The sequence below is a fragment of the Pteropus vampyrus genome, unplaced genomic scaffold, assembly GCF_000151845.1.
Source record: "Pteropus vampyrus isolate Shadow unplaced genomic scaffold, Pvam_2.0 Scaffold215, whole genome shotgun sequence".
NCBI lineage: Eukaryota > Metazoa > Chordata > Mammalia > Chiroptera > Pteropodidae > Pteropus > Pteropus vampyrus.
Window position 1 is genome coordinate 2,577,779 of NW_011888996.1, and position 26,504 is coordinate 2,604,282.

The 26,504-nt window shown below is 37.1% G+C and overlaps 1 protein-coding gene and 1 pseudogene across 1 annotated transcript in view; both read left to right on the plus strand.

The window, feature by feature from the left end:
• Nucleotides 1-26,504, plus strand: part of LAPTM4B (lysosomal protein transmembrane 4 beta) — a gene marked incomplete at its 5' end in the record, with an annotated part of 63,289 nt that overhangs the window by 28,859 nt on the left and 7,926 nt on the right. The window contains 4 exons of the mRNA XM_023538237.1: nt 6,801-6,874; nt 7,240-7,362; nt 10,235-10,333; nt 14,426-14,521. Coding sequence (XP_023394005.1) covers nt 6,801-6,874; nt 7,240-7,362; nt 10,235-10,333; nt 14,426-14,521 — 392 coding nt within the window. The remainder of the gene's footprint in view (nt 1-6,800; nt 6,875-7,239; nt 7,363-10,234; nt 10,334-14,425; nt 14,522-26,504) is intronic.
• On the plus strand, nt 4,033-4,151 carry LOC111747224 (annotated as a pseudogene).

The following is a 26,504-nucleotide window of genomic DNA, read 5'->3' on the forward strand; positions in this document are numbered from 1 at the left end:
TTGATTTGTTTGAGGTCTTAAGTTTGCCAGTGGTTGAGCAGGAACTGAATTCAGATGTCCAGTGCTCCTCCACCTGTGCCCTTTCCTTAGCTGCGTCTTCTCTGATGATGCATTTTGTGGTTTGCACTTACATTCTAAAGTTTTTGAAATCAGAATATGATTTACAATTTAGCATAAGTTTGCTGTGAGGATCATTTTTTTTTTCTCCCAAATTTTTATTTTGGAAAAATGAAAACCTTTCAGTAAAGTTTCACGTACGATAAACACCAATCTTAGCTTTTTCATTAATGATCATTTGGAGATTCTCATTTTTTATTGAATTGTCTCATTAAATATTAAACGGGTATAAAACAACATTTATAGAATATTTTTAAAACATATCAAATAATGGTGCTGCAAGTATTTGTGTACCCGCCACTTGATTTAAGAAGTTGATTTTTACCTTACTTTCCAATGAGCCGTACACGTCCTTTCCTGATGGCATATCCTTTTCTCTGACCTCAGAGACACCGCCCTTCTGAACTGTTTATAATGCCTTTGCTTTTCTTTATAGACTTACCATATACATTTATATCACTAATCGATCTGTTTAATTTTCATGTGCTTGAACTTTATATAGTGGATTCACATAGTATGCCTTCTTCTTAGACTTGCTTTTCAGTTTTATTGTGTGTTAATGAAAAAATTATTCAGACACTTGTTAAAATGGTAAAGAAGACTTTATTCAAGAGGAACTACTGCAGTGGAGTTTCGTGATAAGGGGGAGAGAGTTCAGGCTCAGCTCCCACACCAACAAACACAAGTGGAGGTTTATAACCAAGGAGCAGGGTGGGGGTCAGTGGATGGACAGTTACTAAGAGGAGACATCAAGGCTAAGGGGATTCTTGCTAGTCCAACTCAATGGCTGAAGGCAGGCTAGGGTGATACGTTCTAGAGGCTGAGGGGTAAGAATTTGATCAGATACTAAGGGTGAGGGATTTTCAATAAATTGATTCAGTAGGATTCATGCTAAAACTGGACTGAATGGGCCAAGGACAGGGCTCAAGGTGTTTGGTTGGAGGAGAAAGTCTTTGTTATGTCTGTGTCTACTTGAGAACACCTAATCTACTTCTGGCACCCACCTGCAAGGAAATCTAGAAAATTTAGATTTTAGCTTTTAGTCTGTGCAGAATAGGAGGACACAGTAGAAAATGGGAATAAATGCTCAGTGCTAGTTCCCCATATCCCCAGCAAATTTACTTTAGTATATGGAAGATTTCTTTTACAGAAATCTTCTAAGCTTTAGCATCAACTTGTCCAGGTCTCAGGGAATCCTGTTGTATTTTGTGCCTGTGTTAATTTTTTTGATTAGCTTAAGGAGAAGTGACATCTTTATGTGTTATATTTTGTCTGGTTATGTCTTTTATTTTTTTAAATGGCTTTATTGAGCTATAGTTTATATACTATAAAATTTACCCACTTTAAGTCTGTAATTCAATGATTTTTCATAAATTTTACAGAGATGTACAACTTTTAAAATAATGTCTAATCACAGCGTATGCCTCTTATGCAGATCTCCTATAGTGCTCCATGGTAGTATTTCCAAAACTCTCTGTATAGATCATGTATATTTTTTATTAAATTTATTTTACTTCCTTCCTTTTAGGTCCGGTCACTCATTGGTTCTCCAGTGAACATAATCACAAAAATGCCAATGCTGTTTACTGGCTTTTCTATTGTTATAGAAGCAACCTTTCTGAGACTTAATTATGTCAATATAAATCTCTCAATATGGAAGTGTATGGCTGGCAGGAACTAATTTCTTTGGAGAGTGAGGAGTTAAGAGAGGTTCTTTGAATTTGACATTTAAGGTATTACCTTGTTAAACTAATCCTTCCTAACTTTTTATAGCTTATTTTAAATCTGTAGGCCTTACAACTTGGATGTACCTTGAAAACATTATGCTAAGTGAAACTAGCCAGATACAAAAGGCCACATATCATCTGATTCCATTTATGTGAAATATACAGAATAGGCAAATCCATAAAGACCAAAAGTAGATTAGTGGGTTGCCAGGGGCTAGAGGTAGGGGAAAATGGGGAGTGCCTGCTAAAAGTACAGGAGTTCTTTTGGAGACAATTAAAATATTATGGAATCAGTGGTGATGGCTGTGCAACTTTATGAATATACTAAAAGAAACCAGTGAATTGTATACTTTTTTAAAGGGTGAATTTTCTGGCATGTCAAGTATATCTCAACGAAAACATTTTATGAGGGAAAGTAAGACCCAGCCTTAATAACCATGTCCTCTGATAAATTATTTATTGTTCCTCTTGGCCGAAAATTAATATTGCCCCCTCTGAATTCCCTTAGCTCTTCATCTGTTATCTCCTGTTGAATTTTTCACTCTCTTCCTAGTAGATGCTAAGCATCTGAGAACAAAGATTATATCCTGTTAATCTTTGCAATGCCACAATGTTTATCCCGTGTTACATGAATCTATTGAATATTTGTGAAATAAATTTTGAGTTTAAGAATAAAGTTATAAATTAGCAAGTTACAAAAAACTCTTCTGTATGAATATACTTCAGTAAAATTTAAGAATAAAGTTATAAATTAGCAAGTTACAAAAAACTCTTCTGTATGAATATACTTCAGTAAAAAGTTGTGAACAATCACTGCACACATGCAGAAAGTATATTAGAACCCACCATCTGTTTTAGGGGAATGAAGTCTGCCTTATTTCTTATTCTTTCCTAAGCTTTCAACCTGAGAGCGTGAGGCCCAGGAGTAGGGACTTGAACCTGGGTTTTCTGTTTGCCCCTGTGGGGTTCAAGGGCTCTGTATTTTGCTCTGAGTAGTTCATACTATTGCTGTGAATTCAGCTGAAAATTGTACTCCTCTAGTCTTAATGATGAGAATATACTCCAAATACTGTTTGTTTTCATGAAGTACAGTGCCAGAAATGTTTCCAAAAATTACAGAAAATTGAAACATAAGAATGACTTATGACTAGGCAAGTAGGATGTGGGAACATAAATCAGGTAGTTAGCTAGCTAGCTACAAGTTTTATGGAAAGGAAACAAATCCAAGAAATAGAAGGGGAAGTAGAATTAGAAATAGATTATTTCTCCAGAGGCATTTCAGGGAATTTCTTTATATGCTTATTTTATTTCAATGATTAACTGACTATTAGGAAACATTTTCTAATTATGCCTTTTGTGGCCTGTGATATAACTTTTCTTAAGATCCTTTTCAAAATAGAACTGCATTATTAAGGCAGGAATTTAATTTAGGAAACAACGTGACGTCAGTGCGCTCTGACTTTGAGTTTGTGGAGCTACTATACAAAGAATGAGTAAAAAATATTCCTGTCACTGACCAGTGCTATTACCGATTGTAAAAATCCCTGTATTGCTGTTAGAACCATTTCCTCCTTTGCCTATGACATAATTAAAAGGAATGACTTTTAATTCCTCGAAGTAACTGTCATAATTACCATGGTACGCTACGCATTATTTCAAATGAATTGATGTGCCAGGAGATAGAATGTTATTACCCTGTTTTATACTATCTACTGTGTTTCCATTTGATTTACACTTTGGTTCTACCTAAGCCATTTCACTGTGATATATTCAGTCTTTTCGGAGTGGTTGGTAAATCATTTATAGGAATAGAATTTTGAAACTTTCCTCATCTCAAATTAACATTTTTATGATAAATAGTATCTCATTTTGAGTGCAGACAGAATACTTTATGATTTTCATTTTTATTTGTACCTTTTAAATTTCTCTGAGTTTTATATTCTTTGAAAAATGTAGAAATTTAAAATTTTTTCATGATTATGTGAGATTTAATTCTGGAGTGTTTCCCCCTCCCCCCCCAGAATAAGACCTGCAGTTCTCATTAAGATTATTATTTTTGTTATATCAATATTTTATATTAATACACATTACATTAATATTTGTATTTTTGGAATAAAGCCTTGAGTTTGCTTGCTTGTTTATCTGTGTCTTTTAAGATCTATGAGGTAGTCAAAGAATAGCCTATAAAGTCTACAGCCATGCCACCCTGAACAAGCCCAATCCCATCTGATCTCGGAAGTTAAGCAGGATCGGGCCTGGACAGTACTTGGATGGGACACCACCTAGGAAGACCAAGTGCTGTAGGTGTAGAAAAGAAAAAATAAGAGATAGTAAGTTGACAAGGTCCTTGCAATCTGTAAGGTCAACTAAGGGGTGCCTCGCCTTAAAAAAAAAAGAATAGCCTATGAGGTCTGGTTTCCATAAAATTAATTTTTTTCATTATAAAATATGCTTGTACAAAATTTGAAAACCATCAAAGTAGACAAAGAAGAAAATAATAAACTTCTGTCTGAGTTTAATTTTCAGAGATTGCTATATGCTTTGCACATAATAAGTGGTTATTGACGTCCAGCTCCTTTGACAGAGGCCATAGGATTTTCCCAGCATTTTGTCCGTCACTATTGCATTTGATCCACTTCCTTCACAGCTAGGCAGTATACTGACTCTGGGGTTAGACTTCTTAGGTAGACTGTCTCATTCACCACTTACTAGCTAGGCAATCTTGGGCAAGTTACTTGCCTCTTACTCATCTTTTTCTTTTCTAAAATAGGGATCTAATAATAGTACCTAAGTCTTAAGGTTGTTAAAGGTTTAAATGAAATAACAGTGCCTAGTTCACTGAGGGAAAAAGAAACACACTTACTTATAGATGGAGAAGAACAAACGTTGACAACGTACATTCCACTGTGGTCACAGCTTTACGCAGGAAGAAAAAACAAACGAGACTAAGACCCCCATTGCGTCGCATGCAGATAACAGCACTAGGATGCATGTATGTGTATGTCTATAGGTGTATAAACAGAGGCTTCCCCTTTGCACTTAAAGCATTTAAAATGCAATTCAGTTTATTCCCTCCATTGGCCATACTATGAGGCATACATGAAATTTTTTTGTAGGTACCTCTTCCTTCACGAGAGGAAAAAGATAAGTTAATCTAGCATTGAAATTATAAAATAAACTATAAAATATATATGTATCCTGAAAGAAGTCATGATCTTTTACATACCAGCTAGTATGAATCATCCTCTGAGGCTGTTATAACCTTCATTTATTTTTCTTTTTTGAGAATCAAATTTTTACTCCTTTAATAAAAATCATCAGCATTGTTATAAGTTTATTACACTGACTCTATAGATGAATTTGAAGAACCTTCATTTTTTTAAGATGGCAAATGGTCTTCGTTGACATATCTGCATTTCTGTCCTAGAGTGTACTTTCACCCTGTGCTTTCTGTTTGTAAACCTCTTACTTACAACGTGCTCTCATCCTTGAAGCTGAGGACACACAGAGGATAGTTCTAAAACTAGAATGCTTTTCTTTGGAGAAATAATCTGGAGGGAGCGGCAGCCCAAGTTGGTTCATGGTCAGTATTCAAAACATGAGTAGAAGCAGCACAGTGTAGTAGAAAGAGCCAGAGGCTGAAATCTCCTAAACATGTGGTAACATGGCCTCTTTAGTAGGTACTAAGTGTTCAGTTAGTGCCTCCTATGACATAGGTATTGTTCTAGGTCAGCGCTGGTCAATAGAAAATTAATAATAGCGCATATGTATTAAAATTTTTTAGTAACTGCATTTAAAAGAGTAAAAATACAGGTGAGATTAACTTTAATAATATATTTTATTTAACTCAGTATATGCAAAATATTATTTCAGCATGTAATTAGTATAAAAATTATTTTACGTTCTTTTTTTGTACTAGGGCCTTGAAATCTGGAGCATGTTTTAATCTTAAAGCACATCTCAATTCAGATTGACTTCCATTCAAAAGGTCAATGTCCACATAGGGCTAGTGGTGACTATACTGGACATCTGTCCCCTCACTCTTGGGGTTGTAGTCGTGAACATGATACAGAAAGTCCTTTCTCTCAGGAAGTTTCCTCTAGCGGAGGGAGACAGACGGCACGCAACAAATATGAGTAAGATAATAGTGATGTGTGCCAGAAAGAAAATACGATACTAATGTGAAAGTGCCCAGGAGGGAGCGTATCTCAGAGGTGTTGACATTGAACAGAGACCTGAATGGTTAAAAAGGCAGAGCTCATCATGTGAAAAGACGAGTGACATTTCTTCTGTTCAATGGGAACTGCCCTAAAGTGAGATAATCTGGCTGTGTTAATGACCCAAATGATATGGCTGGATTATAGTGAACAAAAAAGTATGGGATGAGGTAAGTTGAGATTGGAGGAATAGGCTTGCCGTAGAATAAACAGACATAAAGGCCATGATAAGAAACTGAGCCTTTCTAATAAAAGAGATGGGAAGTCACTGGAGGGTGTTAATAGGGGCATAAGACACATGTGAGTTTATAAAATACAAGTTAGACACCTATATGTTAAAAAAAATACTATATAAATACATACATATGTGTATGTGTGTGTGTGTGTGTGTGTGTGTGTGTGTGTGTGTGTGTGTGTCTATATAATTCAGTGGACCAGAAGACCAAACTTTATGTATGTGTAACCAATATCTCTTTCCCATTTTTTGAAATAAACTTACATGTAAATCAATCTCTTATCTATAGGCATTTGTATGATTTAGGAAGAACATCTTTTGAGGACTTTACCTTCATTAACTATCACCTTCTCAAATTCCAAAGGAACTCTTGTAGTTTGCTTAGTATAAAGTTCTCGCTTATAATTGCTTTATAAACAAAATGCCTTTGAGGAGAGACTAAAAAAATGTTTAAACAGTGGATCTATTACTGATTTTTTTTTTTTTTTTTTTAACCTTTGGCAGACATGTGCATTGCTATTGCAATTTCTCTTCTCATGATCCTGATATGTGCAATGGCTACTTATGGAGCATACAAGGTAAGCGGCTTTGAAATAAGTTGAGCCTCTTCCTCAGTCTCTGTCATGTGTAATCTGTGCAGCTACCTACAAGGAATAAGATGTAATCATTCTCAGTTTTCTGTAAGAACCTTTGGAAGTTTAAATCTCGGTGCTATTACGTGGTACTAGGAAAACCAATGTTACTTCTCAGACATGTTCACTGAGGCTCGTTTGTCGCCTCCTTCTGTTTGGCTTACCAGTTGCCATCATGACCTGGTTTAATTGCTATTCCTCCATTTCCCTAAAGATTAAGAAAAGATTTCTCTGAATTAAAAAAAAGAAAAAGTTGTGTTTTGTAATATTGAACCTATTAGCATTAACACCGTATCTTCTCTTACGTTTAGCAACATGCCGCCTGGATCATCCCATTCTTCTGTTACCAGATCTTTGATTTTGCTCTCAACACCTTGGTTGCAGTCACTGTGCTTGTTTACCCGAACTCCATTCAGGAATACATACGGCAGCTGGTATGTGGTTGTCCCAATGCTGCTTCTCTTCTCAGGGGAAGCTGGTAAAGTGAGGGATTGAGGGGTGTTCAGGTGGACATGACGCATATTAATCTGTGGATTTTTAACTTGTATCTGAGTTAGCGATTAAAGATTTTTGAATGTTATCTTGAAAATAAGATTTTTAGTTTGTTAGAGTGCTTTTCTGGAAAAACATAACCTCATGAGATAAGTTGGTAGCTGTGATGATGGTATTAGATGCACTTACCTAACTTATAATCTAGTTGTTAATTGTCTTGTTTTTGTACAATGCAGTTTGCTCAGTTATCAGCAAAGGATAGCTTTTTGCCTCTGTGTTGTATGGGAAAAGTAGAACTCTACTGTATACTGCATCCCAAACTTATTTGACCGTAGAACCGTTTCTTCCCCAAGCGTCTTTTTGGGATTAGTTTTCTGTTAAATGTCCTTTGTGACTGTGTGTGTAAATATTGATGACTGGGTATTAAGAAGTTTGTAGAACGTGTGAGATTAGAATACCTCCGTGTCTTTATATTTTTCAATTTTTAAACTATAAATGTGTCTTAAAATTCAGTTTCTTCAAAATCCTAGAATGTTCCAAATGGAGGGAATGTTCACTCTTTGGAGATTTTAATAGTGTCTGAACGTAGGGGAATGAGCAGGGACTTTCTGGGGTAAGAGAGACAAGACTGGGGATTTGATGTGGAGGCCAAGAGATTCAGTGGGAAACAGAGGGGTGGAGGGAGAGGAGATGTGGCAACAGAAGTTTGTGATCTTGTGGCATCGGCCCAGATCATGTAACTGGTGCTCAGCAGACAGAATGAACAGCCTCTAGTGTTTAGCTCCTTAAAAGTATCTCAGCTGTTATTGTGGATGTCATTCTTGTTAGTAATATCTTTTCTTTGTTTTAGAGAACAAGTCCATTTTTTGGAAGAACATTGTGTCAAGAAAATTTTTGCATATTTCCCATGTGTTAATTTTTTACATTATCCCTTGTGGTACAGCCAAGTTTTGTGCATGAAGGGGTTTATATGTGACAAGCAGGTTGTACAAAATCCTCTGTGTTTTTACTCTGTATCGATGCTCTGGTGCTGGGGTCCTAAAATCAACCTTGGAAGTGTGGAGGAAACCCGATCTCAACATAGCCTGTCGTGTGAGGGGCCTGGGAAGGGGTTGTGTTGATGAAGGAGATACTAAGACAAGCCATATGGCAGCCTCATGACTATCTGAATAGTATATTGTGCTATAGCCTATATAGTGCAGAGATTTAGAAGGCGCATTGAGCCCAATATGCAGGCAAGCCTTTGGAACACTGAGAATGCTACCTAGATTTTCTTTTATACCCCACATTGTTCAGTTACTCTGTAGTCATTTGCTTTAGAGCCACTAGTAGTAAAATGATAATATTGGTGATATTGACAGTAATTTAATAACATTTTTTTAAAAATCACCATCTGCTTTTATTTGTAATTACAAACCAAATAATACAAGTGAGCATCTTTCATATGTTCTACTTAAAGATCAGTCTGGGCTGAAAGAGTGAGGCCTACAGATTATCACAGTGCCTAAGAGACAGTAAGAGAAGGAATGTTCAAATTCCACTGATTCTTGTTGACAAGTTGAAATATAATGAGTCTAGAGAGACTGAGACAGCTGTGAGAGAGCATCCACTTAATTCTAATGCCTTTTTTGTTTGTGTGGAGTCTTATAAAATGCAGTTCAAATAAATTGTGGAAGTGTTTTTATGAGTCTTAACTGGGCATAGAAACCACCTTCACTTTTCTGGGGGAAAAGATATAAAGATATCTTTGTGGAAAGGATCACATACTTCCACGTTAATTCCCTGTTTTTTAATTAGTCACAGAAACAATATGATTTCATGTATTCTTACCCTTTAAGATCAGTACTCAAAAACCCTTCCAGGCTCCAAGGGAAGGCACTAGTTTCATGAGCTGGTCACAAAGAATGACTTAGATTTTATTTCTTAGGTATTTTGCCCAAAGTGAAAGGAGATGGAAAATCACTGGGTGATGTTTTCACCCTGGGGAGGAGTCAAGCACGTGTCATGAGTTTTCTCTGTATTCTTCCTTAGCATTTGGAACTTCTTTGTTGTGTCTCAGAATACCGCTAATGTGGAATTCAAGCACGTAGTATCTCTTCTTCATCACTTGTTCTGGCTGATGAAGAAGAGATAAAAGGTGACAGTGCACACTGGGCTGCCCTCCTGCACACTTCTCTACACCAGTTAAATGTGGGGCTTCCTTCAGTGCTGCGCAGGTCCCATGGTGAAGTTCTGCCCCTCCCACTAACCACAGTAGCAGATTCTGATCTTCCTAAAAAAGTCTCCTTTGATCCGATAGTTAATTAATATGGTCAGATGATAGGACTTGACTATTTTTTTAAGTACTGTGAATTCCTACTAGTCTAAAAGATTATGCTCTTTGAGGAGAAATAGCACCAACAAAAATGCTCTATATAAAGAAGACACTATTTTAATAGGTTTCTGTCCCTTGTACAAGCCTTTTAGAGTGGTCCAGAATTTGCAGAAAATACAAATATCAGAGATATGTAAGGACTGACTTCTGACTTTTGGATAGTAGGAGGACTAAATTATGTTTTCAGGTCTCACTCATTCATGAACCTTCCTCTGATTTTTCTTTTCGAGAGTTATTGCCTGAAATACGAACAGATAGCCTCTTCTCATCCCACCGTTATGCCTTTTAATTAGTAGAGGTGGGCTAGAAATTTCGTAGTGGTCTTTAATAACTGTCTGCTTTAACTAATTGTTCTCTGATAAGCACATCTGATTAATGCCTTAGGAATATAATCCTGAGTGATTAATGAGATTTGCTAATGAGACACTTGTCTTTTGCAGCCTCCTAATTTTCCCCACAAAGATGATATCATGTCAGTGAATCCTACCTGTCTGGTCCTTATTATTCTTCTGTTTATCAGCATTATCTTGACTTTCAAGGTAAGAATGAAGATTTTACTTATTGCCTAAATGTTATTAAACATATTCATGTATGCCAAAGAAGTAAGCAAGCTTCAGTCAGCTCACTATCTTCCTTTAGATATCTGAACTGCTTTTGACTTTCTAACAATTCTGCCTTTCTCTTACCTATGTGAGTGATAAACACTAATCAGACTTCCACAGGACAGTCAAGGGTTATTCCAAAATCTATTAGGATGAGAATAAGTTAATATAATATTACGCATTACGTAGTATGTATTATATGCTGCAACATTCATTATAATGTTTGTAATTTGTTTTTAAAATGCAGTATATTCTGAACATCATTCAATCTATTATATGAATTTATCATTATTTAATAAATTACTTATTGTTGGACATTGGGACAGTTTCTACTTTTTCAGTCATTAATATTGCTGCAATGAATATGTTTAAATATATCTTTCATATGCTTATGCATTTTTTCCTCAAGATACACTTTTTTAAATGAGAGGGTATGCATAATTTGAAGGCTTTTGATAGGTTGCCAAATTGAGCTCCGTAAAAGGTGAGTGACTTAACACTCCCACAGCACTGTTTCCTCTCATCCTCATCAACTGAGTGCTCTCTGTTCCTTTTCATCTTTGTAAACCTAATAATAAAAGCATCATTATAATTCATACTTGTGTTCTAATAAGAAAATTTGCAAATCATTATTGGACTTGAACTTTTAATTCTTAATATCTTCCATTGTATATATATATTTGGGGGAGGAAGGCATAAAATTACCTAATTTTTCCAGAATCACCCCTCAGTAAGCTTGAGGAAGCTGCATTTAAGGAGAAGATTATTTTAAATAGGCAATACGAAGAAAATGGGTAGAGAGAAAATGATTTATTGAAAATCATTTGGATCTACATTTTTCCCTATAAAACACACTGAGTATTTTGATACTGCATGTGTAGTTTTAGTGGTCAAGGATTTGGGCAAATTTTATACACCGATGTTGAGGCTTACCACTTCTGCAGCTCATGCTACCCTACTACCCACTTTCTGATCACTCAGTCAACCTCAAATATTGTCCTTTGTCACTCCAGACCATCCAAGCTGCATGTAGTATTGGCAGGACCCCTGACACAAGGCCACGAACTCTCAAATCTCACTCATTACACTTTGTCTTTCAAGGGTAGACTCCCATTTAGCTTCTGCCTGTTCGGGGTGCCTCACCCTTGCCTTCAGATTGTGTGTGTGTGTGTGTTCCAGATTTTATCATTTTTACCTCCAAGAAGGTTCATCTGATGAAGCTAGTCTCTGCCATTCCCAAAAGCTCAGAAGCTGGAACCTCCCAATGCTCTTTAAAAAGGCATTTTAATTTTGTAGGTGTTTCCATTTGTATTGGAAATGCTTACTTGAGATTTTGAGTCAGAGGACCTAGACTTAACTTCTGTCACTGCTGTTGTTAGCTGTGACTAGAGCTTCGGTTTCTTCATTTACTAAATAGCAGTAATAGTTAAGAAAACATTCTGTAGGGTGATTGTAAGGTTTAAGTGAGCTGATGTATGGGAAGATGCATCATTCATTCATTTATTCAGTAAATATTTTTTAGGGGTAAACCTCCTTTGTGCCAGGCTGTGTTCTAGGCACTGGGCTGTATAGTAAATCAGAAAAATCCCTGCCCTGTGGTATTTTTATAAATTTCAAAACACTATTATCATAACGAAAAGACATCATACAAGTTGTTTACAGCACTATTTCCAACCTGTGGGAAATGTGTACTCATTTTAATATTTATTTATTTACATATTTATCTCCTTAACTAGATTGCATTTCTTTGAAAACATAGACTGTGCATTCATTTTTTTATTCTTCTTAGCACTAAGCTGATGCCTCAAACATAGAGACTCAGTAATCATTTATTTAAACAAATCCGGGTAAATGTGCTGTGATTTCACGCATCGGTTTCCCCAATTACTGGCTCTCACAATCTAAATTCGCTATTACTCGTCAGTGGAGTTATCAGCACACCAGTTCCCTGGGAGCCCAAACCAGGACACGGGTCAGTTTCGCTCTGTCCCAAGAAAGTAGAAGGGGCAGTCTTAATACCGAGCTCTGCAAGTCGATGATGGATGTAATTTGTCAGTGCAAGTTTATTTGGGAAATACACTAAACATTTAATTCTCTGTTTCAGGTTACAGAAATGTGAAATAAGAAATAAAGTCTCTGAAATAAGTTAGTGGGTTTTTAGAGACAGTAGGCCAGAGGTTTCTCTCCTACTGGAACGTTTAGTAAGTGAATGCCTACTGCGGGCTCATGAGGCCCAACACCAGGCACTTCCCCTCGGCTGCCTAACCTCTCTGTTACAGAGCTGTCATTTTAGAGGCTTCCCATCAGAAAGTTCTTGTTTTAAAGAATCTCCTGTTTACTGCTAAAATAATGAGTGGCTCATCTTTCATAACACATAAATAATATGTTCATACATTCCTTTTCCATTTGTGTTGAAATTCTCAAAAAGGCTGGGGCTTTTTTTCGGTAAAGAATAACATTGGGTAAACCTAAGATTTGAGTGAATTGAATATGTTGTGTACATTATTCAAGAAATATGCCCTTTCCATCTCTCTCTGTCTCATTGTTCATGGTTTCAGATTATTGCAGTTCAGGAAACAATTTTAAAAATAGCATTATACATTGTCATCTTATCACCACAGAAAATTTAAATGTAAGAAGTGATCACCACCAAGTACAAATGCAGCTTAAGACAGCATTCTGAGTATAATACTACAGATATTTTGTTACTCTTCTGTTAAATGTCCTTAAATGTCTTTTTTTATAGAACAACTTCACTGAGATATAATTTGATATAATATTCACCCATTGAAAGTATAGAATTCACTGGTTTATAGTATATTCAGAGTTGTGTGATCACATCTTTGTGGTTCCAGAACCTTTGTATCATGTGCCATTTACCCTTACCCTAACCCTTACCCCTAGCAACCTCTAACCTACTTTTTGTGTGTATAGATTTGCCTATTCTGGATATTTCCTATAAATAGAGTCATACAACATGTGGTCCTGGCTTCTTTCACTTAGACTAATATTTTCAAGGTTCATTCATGTCCTGTGTAGCATATATCAGAATTTCCTTTTTATTTCTGAGTAATGTTCCATTTTATCACGTTTTATCTATCCATTCATCAGTTGATGCCAATTTGGATTGCTTCCACTTTTTGTCTGTTAAGAATAATGCTGCTATGAACATTTGTGTACAAGTTTTTATGTGGAAATGTTTTCATTTCTCTCAGACATATATCTAGGAGTGGAATTGCTGGGTCATACGGTAACTCTGTTAAACCTTTTGAGGAACCGCCAAACTGTTTTACAAAGCAGCTGCACCATTTTAAATTCCCACCAGCAATATATGAGGGTTCCAGTTTCTCCACATCTTTAGACTTCTTTTAATCAAAGAATTTTAAAGCTAAAAAGGGATTTTTAAACTATTTACTTCTGATCCAACAGCAGATGATTGACACGAAAGTGCAAAGTGTTCCTAGTTCAGATATCTTCTGTGAACTCAGGCTTTGTTTCTAGCGTGTCTTTATTCTGGACATTAATTTATCTTTTTTGGATATTTCATTATGAAAATGGAAATGTTTTAAAGCGAATTTTATTGACTATTTAGCAAACATATTCTGTAAACCTTTCTTAAAAAAATTGACTTGATAACAAAATTATAAATAATCATATACAATAAAAATCCCAAAGACCCTGAGTTAAATATGGTGAGAAATGGGTGACTTGTTCTGTGAATCTTGGGGCAGTAAGTGTTTTTGGCGATTGTTCCTTCCAGCTACTTTTTCTTAGAAATTTCTCCTGCTCTCAGTCCTTCCCCTCCCAGAAGGTGGTGGTGGGACAGAATAAGGTTAGAGTAGCACCCTTTGCCAGAAAGTTACTGTATCCAAAATTTGTGATTTTTAAAGACTTTTGGTTTAGTGGAGTCAATATGTGCATTTATAATTTATGTAAATAAAAGTTTTGCAATGGCTTTAATGTAAGATGATGTTTGACATTGTCCGAGGTTAGAAATTTAAAGCTCTAATAATCACCACTCACTTTCAGGGTTACTTGATTAGCTGTGTTTGGAACTGCTACCGATACATCAACGGCAGGAACTCGTCTGACGTCCTTGTTTATGTTACCAGCAATGACACAACGGTAGGTGTGATGTCAGTTACTGTGGAGGTCTCTCCCATCCACGATGTGAGGGCTTCTGTGTTTCTAGTGTTTGCTACCTTTTAACTGTGGTCGAAACATACCACAGCTGAAATCCTGTAATCTGAAGATTCATAGTTGAATAAAATATGTTTCATTTTCCTTAAAGTATGTTAAAATCCAGATGGCTCAACTTCTGGTTTATTTTAAAAAATATTACAGGTAGGTAATATATGTACCTTCTCCATATTTATGTATCTTAAACCTGAATTATGAAACCATTGTATATAATTCTAGATATCAATTCTATATAATTCTAGATATCAATATGGCATAGTATAACCATACTATCTCACTACGACTATACTATCTCACTTGACATCTGAAATTAAACTTAGAAATGTGATATAGGTAAAGAAATAAGAATGGCAGAGGTTACTATGTCTTTAAATATGCCCTTCATGTGAAAATCTGAGTAAAAAATTTAGATGATCTGTATTCTGCTACTAGTTGTTTATACTTAAAATTTTTAACCTATCAGATATGATTTTGGAAAACATGTCTTCACTGGAAGAGTCCTGGGAATCATCTGTACTTTATGTAAATTATTTTAAACTACTTGGCTCGTGATAAGATGAAAGTGTAAGTCCTCTAGGTATTAACCTCCCTGTGTGTCCATCACCTTTGCATTCAGCGCAGTGCCTGACGCAGTTCTCTGTATAGGTTCAACAAAAAGGATGGTGATGGATGATAGGAACATGTGGATGGTTCAAACTGGATAAAATAGGAGGGGATAGAATGGACAGGACAAATGCAGGGTAAATATAAGTGGTATGTGAAGTCTAAACCAGAACAGAGTTTCATATTTTGCTTTGTTTTATAAGTTCTGGTGACATGCTCACTCTGTGACCTTACTGAAATAATTTAACCTGTTTTTGCCTTTACTTCTTTGTATATAAATGGAAATAAAACAATTTTATACTTTATATTAAATATACAGATACCAGCTGGTATTACTGAGAACTCAATGGAATTTCTGAGAGAAAGCATGTTATACATGAATAGCTTTCCTAAGTACTCGCCAGACATTTGTTTAGTTGACTCAAATGTCTATGAGCAGTGGTTTAAGAAGAGACTCTGTGACTCATGGACATGGACAATAGACTGACTAATGGTCACCAGAAGGGAGGGGGAAGTAGGTGGGGTTAAAGAGGTCAAATATGTGGTGACAAAGAAATCTAACTGTGGGCGGTGAACACACAATACAATTTATATGTATGCCTTACTGTTGAATTGTACACCTGAAACTTACTGGATTTTGTTAACCAGTGTCACCATAATAAAAATAAAAATGAAAGTAAAAATAAAAAGAACAAGCTCTGCCATGATCAGATGCACAAAACTCAGCATACCCAGATGCTTAGCAGACTCTTTTTGAGGTCTGCAGAATACTATGCACAGATTACAGTAACACGTGTTCTACTAAATTCTTTTAAGAATTTCTCCTGGGTCAGTACATCTCTTTAAAGAAATGTACTGACTTTTAACTTTTAACTAACATTTCTTTTAACTATTCAAAATTATTGTAATTTTGATAAAATTACTGGCTTAAAGAATTTTTTCCTTCTGGGTTACTGAGTATTTAGTTATCTTTTTTTCTTAAAAAAGAAATCTCAGAATACATTGTGCTTTTTAACGGGAGGGACATCCCTAGCTTTTCCAAGTACAGGCCTCTATTCTTTAGAAAGGCTTCCAATTTGGCAGTAGTTTGTGGTAACTAGGATTTGGGACCATAAACTAGTGCCAACTATGCTTATTTCCTAGTGTGTTGACATAAGATGCTGAGGAATTGCTTGATGGTGGTTGTTGGTCATTATCGAAGCAGTCATTCTTTATCAGCTTGCCATTTTTAAGATAAGGAAACTGAGTTGCTGCTGATAATGTTACTAGTTTCTCAAAGTTCCCAGGGAGCCTTTTAATTTTTTTAAAGATTGGTATTCCTGGGAAAGGAAGATTTATCGTTTCTCATAACTCAGTTGCATTGATAGTTTATTCCAAAATATAGGGCTAGATCACCACCTGAAGTCTCAGCTTTTAAATATAATGGTATTGTGGTTATTTTAAAGTGTTTTTATTATACATAAAATAATTCCTTAATATTGTAAAACATGCAGTAAGTGCTCAGATTTCCAGTTGTCTCAAAAATATCATGATTTTTCTAGCAGTTTATTTGAAACAGGATCCGTAGGTCAGTATGTATTTTAAATTTCTAAAATTTTTTGTTAAAGAAACAAGTATGTGCCAGACTAGATTTTTCTAATTGTATACCTATAATGTAGTCCTCTGTATTTCTAGTAAATCAGATCTAGAGTCTTCTAATATTCATATTCCTTTTTTTTTTTTTTTCCGAGATTACTTCATAGTTGATCATTTGTTCTTCCACCAGGAGGCAGATAACATCTGGTTGAATCTGTTTTTCCGAGATGTTTGCAACCCTTGCTACCTAATGCATAGATTCATTGATTCTCTGGGGGTTACAATATGGTGACATTCGATCATTCCTTTTTCATTTATTAGCTGGGAAATTCCTATAAGGAGAAGCTTTCCCTCCTGTACTATTTATCCAGTAGCGTTTGTGACATGGATAAATATACTTGGTTTTATTCTCTTTATGTATCAGATTTCAGAGTGACAAGTAGGTCCATCATTCTCTAGTGTCAACCAGTGAGGTGTTTTTTGTTTTTGTTTTTAAATAATAAATAAACTCATGAAAAGAGGCCTATTAGAAGAGCTGGGGAGGTCCACCTGAAAAGTACAACTATTTTAACAAATTTTATCAGTAAGCTTAAGTAAAACTTAACCTATTATTCTATACCTATTTTCAGACTTTCAAAGGAGAAAAATAAATGCTTTCTCTAAAAAGATAGCACCTTGTAGTTAATATCCTTATTAATATTCAAATCATCCCACCCTTAGCCAGCCGGAGCCTCTTCAAGCTGGCGCCCAGATTTTTGACACAGTCTAGTAGTCTTCGATAGCTACTGTGCTGTCTGGTATGGCAACGTGTTCTAGGCTCATTTTGTACATTGCCTATCCCAGACCTAGGATCAGCCATTTCTCCAAGGAGCCCAGCTCTCTTTTGGTGGGACCATAATCTGGATTTCTAGGGTTGGAGAACAGATTTTTTTTTTTTTAAGCAGGGCTCTGCATTTTTAAAAATTGTTTTAACTAAAACTAAAGGAGTTAGTGTTAGCATTCTAACTTAAAAAAAAAAAAAGAATATATACTGAAGCCACACTCTGAGACTCTAAATGGAGGTCGGAGTGACCCAGTTCTGTCATTGTCCCTGGTCTCCAAAGCTATATTAAGATCCTTACAGTGTGTAATAATGTATGTTTATCTTTTGTCCAAGTCTTTTTTTGGAATCTACACGGACATAATAACATGTTGTGTCTTTCACTTCCTATCAGATATTAGACCAGATGGCTTTTCTCCCAGGCTGAATAGTCTCAGGGTGACCTCTGTGGAAAGATACTGGGGCTCTCGCTGGTAGAAAATAAATGCGCTTGTTTTTCCTTCTTTCAAACAGTACATATATCATCAGCCAGGCATATACTTTCCCAAATATTACTCAGGGAGGATAGACGAGAGTTATTAGATATTGGAAATCGTTCCCTGGGTTAATATCTCCTCCATTTCCCCTGTCAAATCAAAGCAAAAACCTTTGAACGAAACACTTAAGACAAAAAGGTCCCAAACTCTGTTAGTTCTTAATGCCTTGGGTCTTGGTATTTTTTCCATGGCGCCCTTAAGCCAAAAGAAATACATAATTGTTCATTTCATTAAGCAGTCAGGTCCAGATAAGAGTAGTAGCTAGTCTAGTATCTAACAGATATTGCTATGTTTTCCTTGAAAATTTAAAATACCCCAAGATGCTTCTTTGAGTGAGCACAGCACACAGTCGGATACCTTCCTTTTAGAACACCATTGTAGAATTCACATTCGTATTACTCATACCATAGTCTCTACCCTAGCTCCATCAAAATTTTGTCCTAAGAGGAACTATGTATTAAAATACTAAACATGTACATTATAGAAACATTTTCACATTAACATTTATGCAAATTGAGCTTTTAAAAACGATTTTAATATGTGCAGTCTTGTTTTGATAATACCAGTGAAGATGTGAGCCATAGCAGTACCCACTATCAGCGGTCCCCAACCTTTTATGGCACCAGGGACTGGTGCTGCTATGAGAATCTAAAGCCTGATGACCTGAGGTGGAGCTGAGGCGGTGATGCTCGTTCTGGGGAGTGGCTGCAAATACAGATGAAGCTGCTACACTGGCCTGCTGCTCACCTCCTGCTGTGTGGCCCAGACTGGTACCAGTCCGCAGCCCGGGGGTTGGGGACCCCAGCCCAATATTTTGTTAAATCCAATAGTAGAAAACCCAATTCTTTTGGAATTGGGGCACTTTAAAAGCAGTGTGATTAATATTTGGTGAAAATAATGTCTGAAATTATGATTTCAGATAAATGAATCATAATCTTGGTTAATGTGGGAAAATTTCTAACTAGGGATAATAGGAAATTTTAAAACTTCATGCAGTCTGTTATGCCATGTCATATTGTATGTGCTATGATAGGAGGATTACAATTAAGCAATTGGTTAATATACTCTTATGCAGATTCACAACAAAAACTAGGTTTATTTGAAATGTTCTTCCAGAACTTTTAGGTTTCAAATAGCTATGTGTTGATTTGACGGCTTCATATGCTCTCTAGATGAAATAACTGGAAAGTTGTATGGGTCAGAGATAATTTCTAGCAGATTAGGATATTTTGTGGTGCTAATCCTGGTGAACACATACAGGCTTATTTTGACTTCAAGGAGTATTTTGCTGTGTGGAGTCTTCTTTTGAGTCTGACCACTTGAAAAACACAATTAAGAAGAAGTCAGTGGCCTGGGAAGGCCAGATTATCTCTCCAGCAGCCATTTCCCAGTGGATTCTCTCCAAAGGACCTGGGATTGATTAAGGCTGACCTTGGACTGTCAGAAAGCCACAAAACAAATTCTCAGTTGACTAAGAGGGTTTGGGGGTGGTATAGGGTGGAATTTAGTAATATTCTCAATGACTTTCAAATATTGTACATAAAAATTCAACTGTTTTTCCTTCTGTTGCTTTAAAAAGTCAGGTTATTCATTACTTCCTAGGAATAGGTTGACTATGGTTAGAAACAAATTTTTAACTAGGTAACTTGAGTTCTGTTTATTTTTTCCGCCCACTGTAGAGAGATCAAAAGGGAGGGAATGAACTAAACTGACGATTTAGTTAGAGATTTTTAGTTAGACTTCAGAAGTTCTGTCATGCCTGAGAAACTAGACGGTTACCGAGATGAATGCATAGTCATCACTTTGCACATTCTTCAGAAAAGTTCTAACTCTGACATGGTGTGAGGAGGGCTTTTCCCTGAAAGGCTTGTTAGTAGACTGGCTCTTAAGGTTTTATTCAGCCCCGGGCATTTCAGATTAATGTACACTAAATATACCTCACATACAAAACAACTCAACCCCACACGTTTCTGATATCTTCATAGGTGCCATGGCTTCAGGTATTCTTCTCTGTTGGTTCTAATTGAAAAGTATTGTGAGTGAGATTGGGTTGGGTGCCCCCTGAGATTTCCTGAAAGCTTTTCCCCTGCTTTAATGTAGGTTTCACTGTTCAGGTGACAGTATGTGACATTAACTCAGCTTTTCTTCCTCCTGTCAATAAAATACAGCATTCAAAAAAAATCCTAATCTGCTGGAAATTATCTCTGACCCATACAACTTTCCAGTTATTTCATCTGGAGAGCACCTGGAGCTGTCAAATCAACACGTAGATATTTGAAACCTAAAAATTCTGGAAGAGCATTTCCAATGAACCTAGTTTTTGTTGTGAACCTGGATAAGGGTATATTAATCAATTGCTTAACTGTCATCCTATCATAGCAAGTGAGAACAATTTATGGTAGTGTTGCAGTGAATTGAGGATAAAATCACCCTCTGTTTTCATTGCTTTACTTTAAAAAAACTTACAGAACTCGACTTCTTATTTATCACAATGTCCAAAATAGAGTCTGTATTAATTTTTACTCCAGAGACAAATGAAACATTGAATTTTATTTTATTTTTTAACATTCTGAGAAAGGTTTCTGGTAATATACCTTAAGGAAATAGTAAAAAAAAAAAAAAAAAAGTATTCTTTAGCATCGTTTTTAATAGCAAAAGTATCCAATCTCATTGCTAATAATTGGGGACTAGTTTGGTTAAATAAGGTTATATCCACATGATAAAATGTCTTTATTGATACAAAAATTATTATGAGCAATATAACAAGCAGAAGAAAGACATGTTTTAAAAAACAGAATATGGAAGTTTACATTTCGGTTACAGCTATGAAAAAAAAAATGAAGCTTGTAGACATGGATTAGATCATGATAGAATATTAAGTGATTGATTTGTTGGATGCCAGAAATCAAAGCAGGAAGTGTTTCTCCCTTTCCATCCGTGTAATGGAAGGAGCGAGGGAGGGAGGTGTGTGGGGAAGGAGGAACTAGGTGTGTGGGAATCTGAGATCTGGGTTCTGAGCAGTCCTTCCAGCCCAGGCTCCACCTCTGGAATGAACAGTGTAGAATCGTTAAGGAGTTACGCACAGTAGGTGGCGTAGCACATTCAGGTTTGGGGGATGTGGAAGGGAAGCAGCTGGGATGCCTCTGGTTAGGGTTACTGTGGTGACAGCTCACAGTTCATTCTTCCTATTTCTTCAGTAGTTACATTAGATATTTTTATTTTAGATAAAAATATAGGTTTTAAAAGATACATTCATTTTGATTTATAGCTATATATATTTAGATAGTTATTTCAGATATATTTATTTCAATACTAGATATTTAAGTGCTCAGAATCCTTTTTAACTTTCCATTTGGGCTGCTATATTATTTTAGCATTCTCTGCCCAAATATCTCACTAGTGAGAATTTTTTACCCAGTTGGAAAGATTTGAAGTGTGAATTCTAGAAGTATACTCTATAAAAGAATTCGAGTCATTTCTCTGCTGAGAATTGAGAGAAATAATGACTTCTATAATATCAAATGAGGACAATGTATAGTAGTTTTGCAGTGAATTGAAAATAAACTCATCCATCTCATTTCCCTTTGGAAATGATTCCTCATAGGTGGGAGGAAGAGTTCTCGCTGGAACCACTCCGCTAAGTTTGTTTGTGTTCTCCCCAGCTCCTGTTGTGTTGGATTCTTTGGATACAAGATGCCATCGGTTGTAAACAGCACCATTATTTTGTTGATGCTGTCTATTATAAGGGACAGCTTAAAATCAGGTGTACCTTAGAATCAAATATACAGTTATATGTATGTATGTGTTTACTCACATATATTTATTATAGGTGGAAGTATTCATCTATGGTGAATACTAGGGAGAAAGTTTAAAAATAGTTATTCTAGATGCCTTAAAGATAAGCCCAGACTTTCTGTTTGTGATAATTCTATTCTCCGGTGCCCAAATAGTTATTTCAGTTAATCATAGAGATTCATGAATCAACTATCTCCCTTTTCCTGCTTAGCCTGAATAAAGGAAGTTCACATCTAAATAGAAAGGTGTGGTGTGACCAATTTAAGACAAGCATTCAGTGTAAATGCTGCCTGTTTTAAACAAGATACATATTCTGGCTTCTTGGGATTAATTTAAATGGACCTTGGAAGACTTAAGTGCCTCTGAATGAAGAGACTGTTGTGGGGCCAGTGCTTCCACAACCGACATCATCCTGTCTTCCAAGGTCAGAATTCAGAGTGATGCTTTTCCGTAATACAGTCAAAGGCAAACTTTTTTTATCAAGATCTAAAGAGCAAATATTTTAGGCTGTGCAGGCCATGTCTCTGTCATAACTGTTACTGAACTCAGGTTCAACTGCCTGCCACCCATAAGCCAGTAACTCGGGAGACCAGAGTTTGGTAGAAGGAAAGCAGGTTTATTTAAGAGCCAGCATCCTGAGAGGACAGCGACTTCTGTCACAAAGGCTGTCCTGCTGCTTCATTGAAGGCAGAGATTATTATAGGGAGAGGAGTGGGCAAGGGATAAGGGAGTAAAGCCCGAGGAAGAGGGCTGTATCCTGGAGGAGGCGGCGGGGTGCGGAGGGGGATGTATCCTGGAGGAGCACAGATGGCCAAGGCCGTCTAACTTATCTCTGGGCTTGGTTTGTTTCTCAACCGCCTGGAGGGGAGGCATGTAAAACAAGAGTTAATGAGGAGGGAGTGGGGGTGCTCCTCTTTCAGGGTACCAGTCAGCCTGATGAACCCTCCTCTGATAAGCAACCTGGAGCTGGTCAAGCGGAGATCGGGGAGGATGTGGCGGTCAGTCTTTGGGCCCCAAGCAGCCTGGGGACTATTAGCTCCCTTTGAAGTCTGTTTCTAGAGTTCTCAGTCAAGTAAACTGTTTATCTACAAGTTAGATATTACTTAACAAGGCATATTTACGTACTTAAAATATGAGAGTGAGATAATAAGGACAAAAAGGGAAAAGAATTACAATAGTGACAATCATAAGACTAGAATTAAACCACAACCATCACAGTTACAATCCCTACTGTCATCTCATCTCCATTTCTATGGCAGTTTTGTTGGTCTCCCTGTAGTGGACTCGTGAGACAATAATTTAATGAAATGCTCGACACAGCAGTGAGACATGGTGTTCAGTTCTTCCAGCTGGAGGAAGAGTTTTACAGTGCATTTGCTTTCCAGTTGTCAAGGCCTGCCTACACAATTTAGTTGTGCTTATTATGCTTATTTTGAACATTCCGTAAGAGATTAACATTAACATTCATACAGTTAAGCTTAACTTTACAATTTCTCCTAGAACAGGTTTTATTCCCCATGGTATCCAGGAAAATAAATCAGAACACCAAGGGAGTAGGCATACAAAGGTGGTAGGGCCAGGGCAGAAGTAAGTGAATTATAATACTGTTATATTAGGTAAAGCCTGCTTGGATCAGAGTAAAAAGCTACGTCAGAAAAACCAAGCCTGCGTGCGATTAGTGTGGGCTTACAATTCCCGTTACACAACTATTCTGCCCTGCTTTTGTAGGATGAAACCAGCTATAGGTGATACATAAAGAAGTGTGGCTGTGTCCCAATAAAGTTTATGGATGCTGAAATTTAAATTTTATATAATTTTCACATATCATGAAACATTTTTCTTTTAAACCATTGAAATGTAAGAACCATTCTTTGCTTGTGGGCTACACAAAAAACAGGTGGCAGGCCAGATTTGGCCCACATAGTTCACAAACCGCTGCCTAGTAGAAATTTAAGCCCAGCTTTCTAGGTATTTGTAGGACAACTATTTTAACCATCCGGGGAATTTCACAGCCCTGGCTTTGGGCCTAGACAGACCTCACAGTTGAGTTTTCCTCTTCCGCAGGTACATTGGCTAATAGCAGCACCTGATATTTTGGCTCTTTTTAAGGATATCTTTTTCCTGAGAAAGTTTGAATTCTCCCATATCTCTTATTTTGCCTACAGATCTTGATCAAGCATATATTGAACAAACTATAGTAGAAATCTAATAAAATAATAATTTGCAACAGTTGCTAAAGTCTTGAAAAACAGTAGCTAAAGCTATTACATGCAGTGGTACCCACTGTCTATTATGCAAATATTCTTTTATTAAATTTGTATTTTACTTTACTATCAGGGGAAAAAAAATACATCTTCCTCTCTCACCCTTCCCTCCCGCTTTGCCTTTCTCTCTATATCAATCTATCTATTCAACATATATAGAAATAAAAACTTTGTAACCCAGTTAGTATCCACTTTGCCTTATTTCTGGGTTATTTTAACACTCAGTTGTCTTATTTTGCATTATGTCCAAGACTATAAGCTTTTCATAAATATGTGGATTAAAATTAAGATTTGTTGAGCATTAATTAGTACATTTCATATGCAATGCTAATAAGCAGTTACTTGGGCTTATTTATTTCACCAACCTTGTGAGGCAGAGACCGTCATCTTCCTCATTTACAGAGGGAGAAGAGTGAGGCTTAAAGAGGTAAGTAACGGGCCCAAGGCCCAGAGTTGGGAAGTGGCGGGCCAGGCGGTCAACTCCACAGCCCATGCTCTCAGCCGCTGCCCCAGCGCACCCGTCTTCTCGGCTTGGTGGCATAGAAAAGTACCGTGTTTGTTTGGCACGCTGTTGTGAACGGACACTGGTGGATGAGCTCTAGGCTTCCCAGCAGAAGATAAATTCTCTTTATCAGACCCCTGCATTAGCTTATAAGCTGTGTGCTGACTCAGACCTTACATGTTTCAGTTAGTGCGGTACCCTCAGTGCCTGGCACACAGTACAATCAACATTTGTTGGTGAAAGTAATGAACGGCGTTTAATAAGTCATTTGTCTTGCTTACTTTTTCATCTCAGTCGAAGGAAGTAGCTTCGCGTATGTGAACCAGATCAGCTGCGTGCCCACATCCCCAGCCATCCAGCGGTCATCTCCGAAGAGGGATCGCTCCGCAGAGCTCCCTCCGTGTCTTCCATATCTGCTTCTTTTCCCAGATCCTAGTGAATGGTAGAAATGTCCCCTTTGTCACCTCAGCTAGTAACTTAGGAGTCATCTTTAGACTGGTTACAATTAGTCCTTTAGCCTCTAGTCTTAAACTGCTTTCTCTTCAGTTTTTACTCTCTGTTGCTACCAGATTGATCTAAAACATAAATCTGATTTTGTCATTCCTGTATGTAAAAGTCTTCAAGAGTTCTGCTGTATATTACTGCAGCATTTCTCAACTGTGATGTCATGCCACTTTGCTATGTGACAGCCATTTGTGACTTGGATAATATTTAAAATCTAAGTTTGCCAGTGATTTGATTTTTTTTTTCTTTTAATCAAGAAGAACAGATTCAGGATTATCCCTCCAATAACATCTGTCTCAGCTTCTTGTATTCTAATATTTTCTTGAAGCGAGATGGGGGAGTGGAGTTATAACTTCATCCTGCCAAGTCCGTCTTATTTGCGAAGCAGCTTTGAGGGACTGTTACTGATGTGTTGTCAACAGCTGCTGCTCTTATGAGCTGTTGTGCTTTCATGAATACTACCATGCCCCTTGCTTCCTGTCCGTTCCACCCCCCTCAAAGGAGTCTAGAAAAAAAAGTCTCCATTTATAGTGAGTGGTATTTTCTTTATTTTTCCATATTTGGAGGAGGGGCAATTGATCTTGTAAAACAAACCTGTGTATGCCCATGAGAGTCTCTTACATGTGAACATTACCAAAACTCCCCATTTTCCCCAAAATGGTAAGGACCACTGTTTCTGTAGAAGGTTCCAATTTGCTGTCATTGCTTTCGAGGCCGGTAGGGATCGTGCCTCTTGTTCCAAGCTCGTCTGTAATCCCACCTCACGCACCCAGCTCTTCAACTACAGCGAACTGCCTGCATCTCTCACGAGTGCCTTGGTCGCTCATGGCATGCAGTTTGCGTGTGCTTCCCCTCTCCTGTGAGGAGCACTGCTTGGTTCACACAGAGCATCCTGCTCCAGATTTCAGCTGGTTGTCTTTGTGCCTGCCTCCCCAGCACCTGGCACCACAACTGGCCTCTGCTAGGTAGGTGCTCAGGTGTGCTTGGGGAAGGAGCGAATGAACAAAGAGATGGTGTTTCAACCAAACCTTCCTTTGGATTTTTGAGTTATAACTGTATGCACATACCTCTAGCAGGCGCACGGCCCACAGTAAACATGGTGTCCATTTTGTCTCTTTTCTCGTCATTCGGTTGCTTTTGTTTAGAAATTTGTAAAGGAGGAAGTAGGGCGTAGGGATGGGAACTCCTATCATAGGGGGAGATGAATGCGTTGCTCAGCTTTTGAGGTAAAAGGAGTCACAACTGGCGTTTCCAAAGGAGTTTTTTTCAGGTTCCCCAGCAGGGGCTTAGGGCGTATCATTCCATAGTA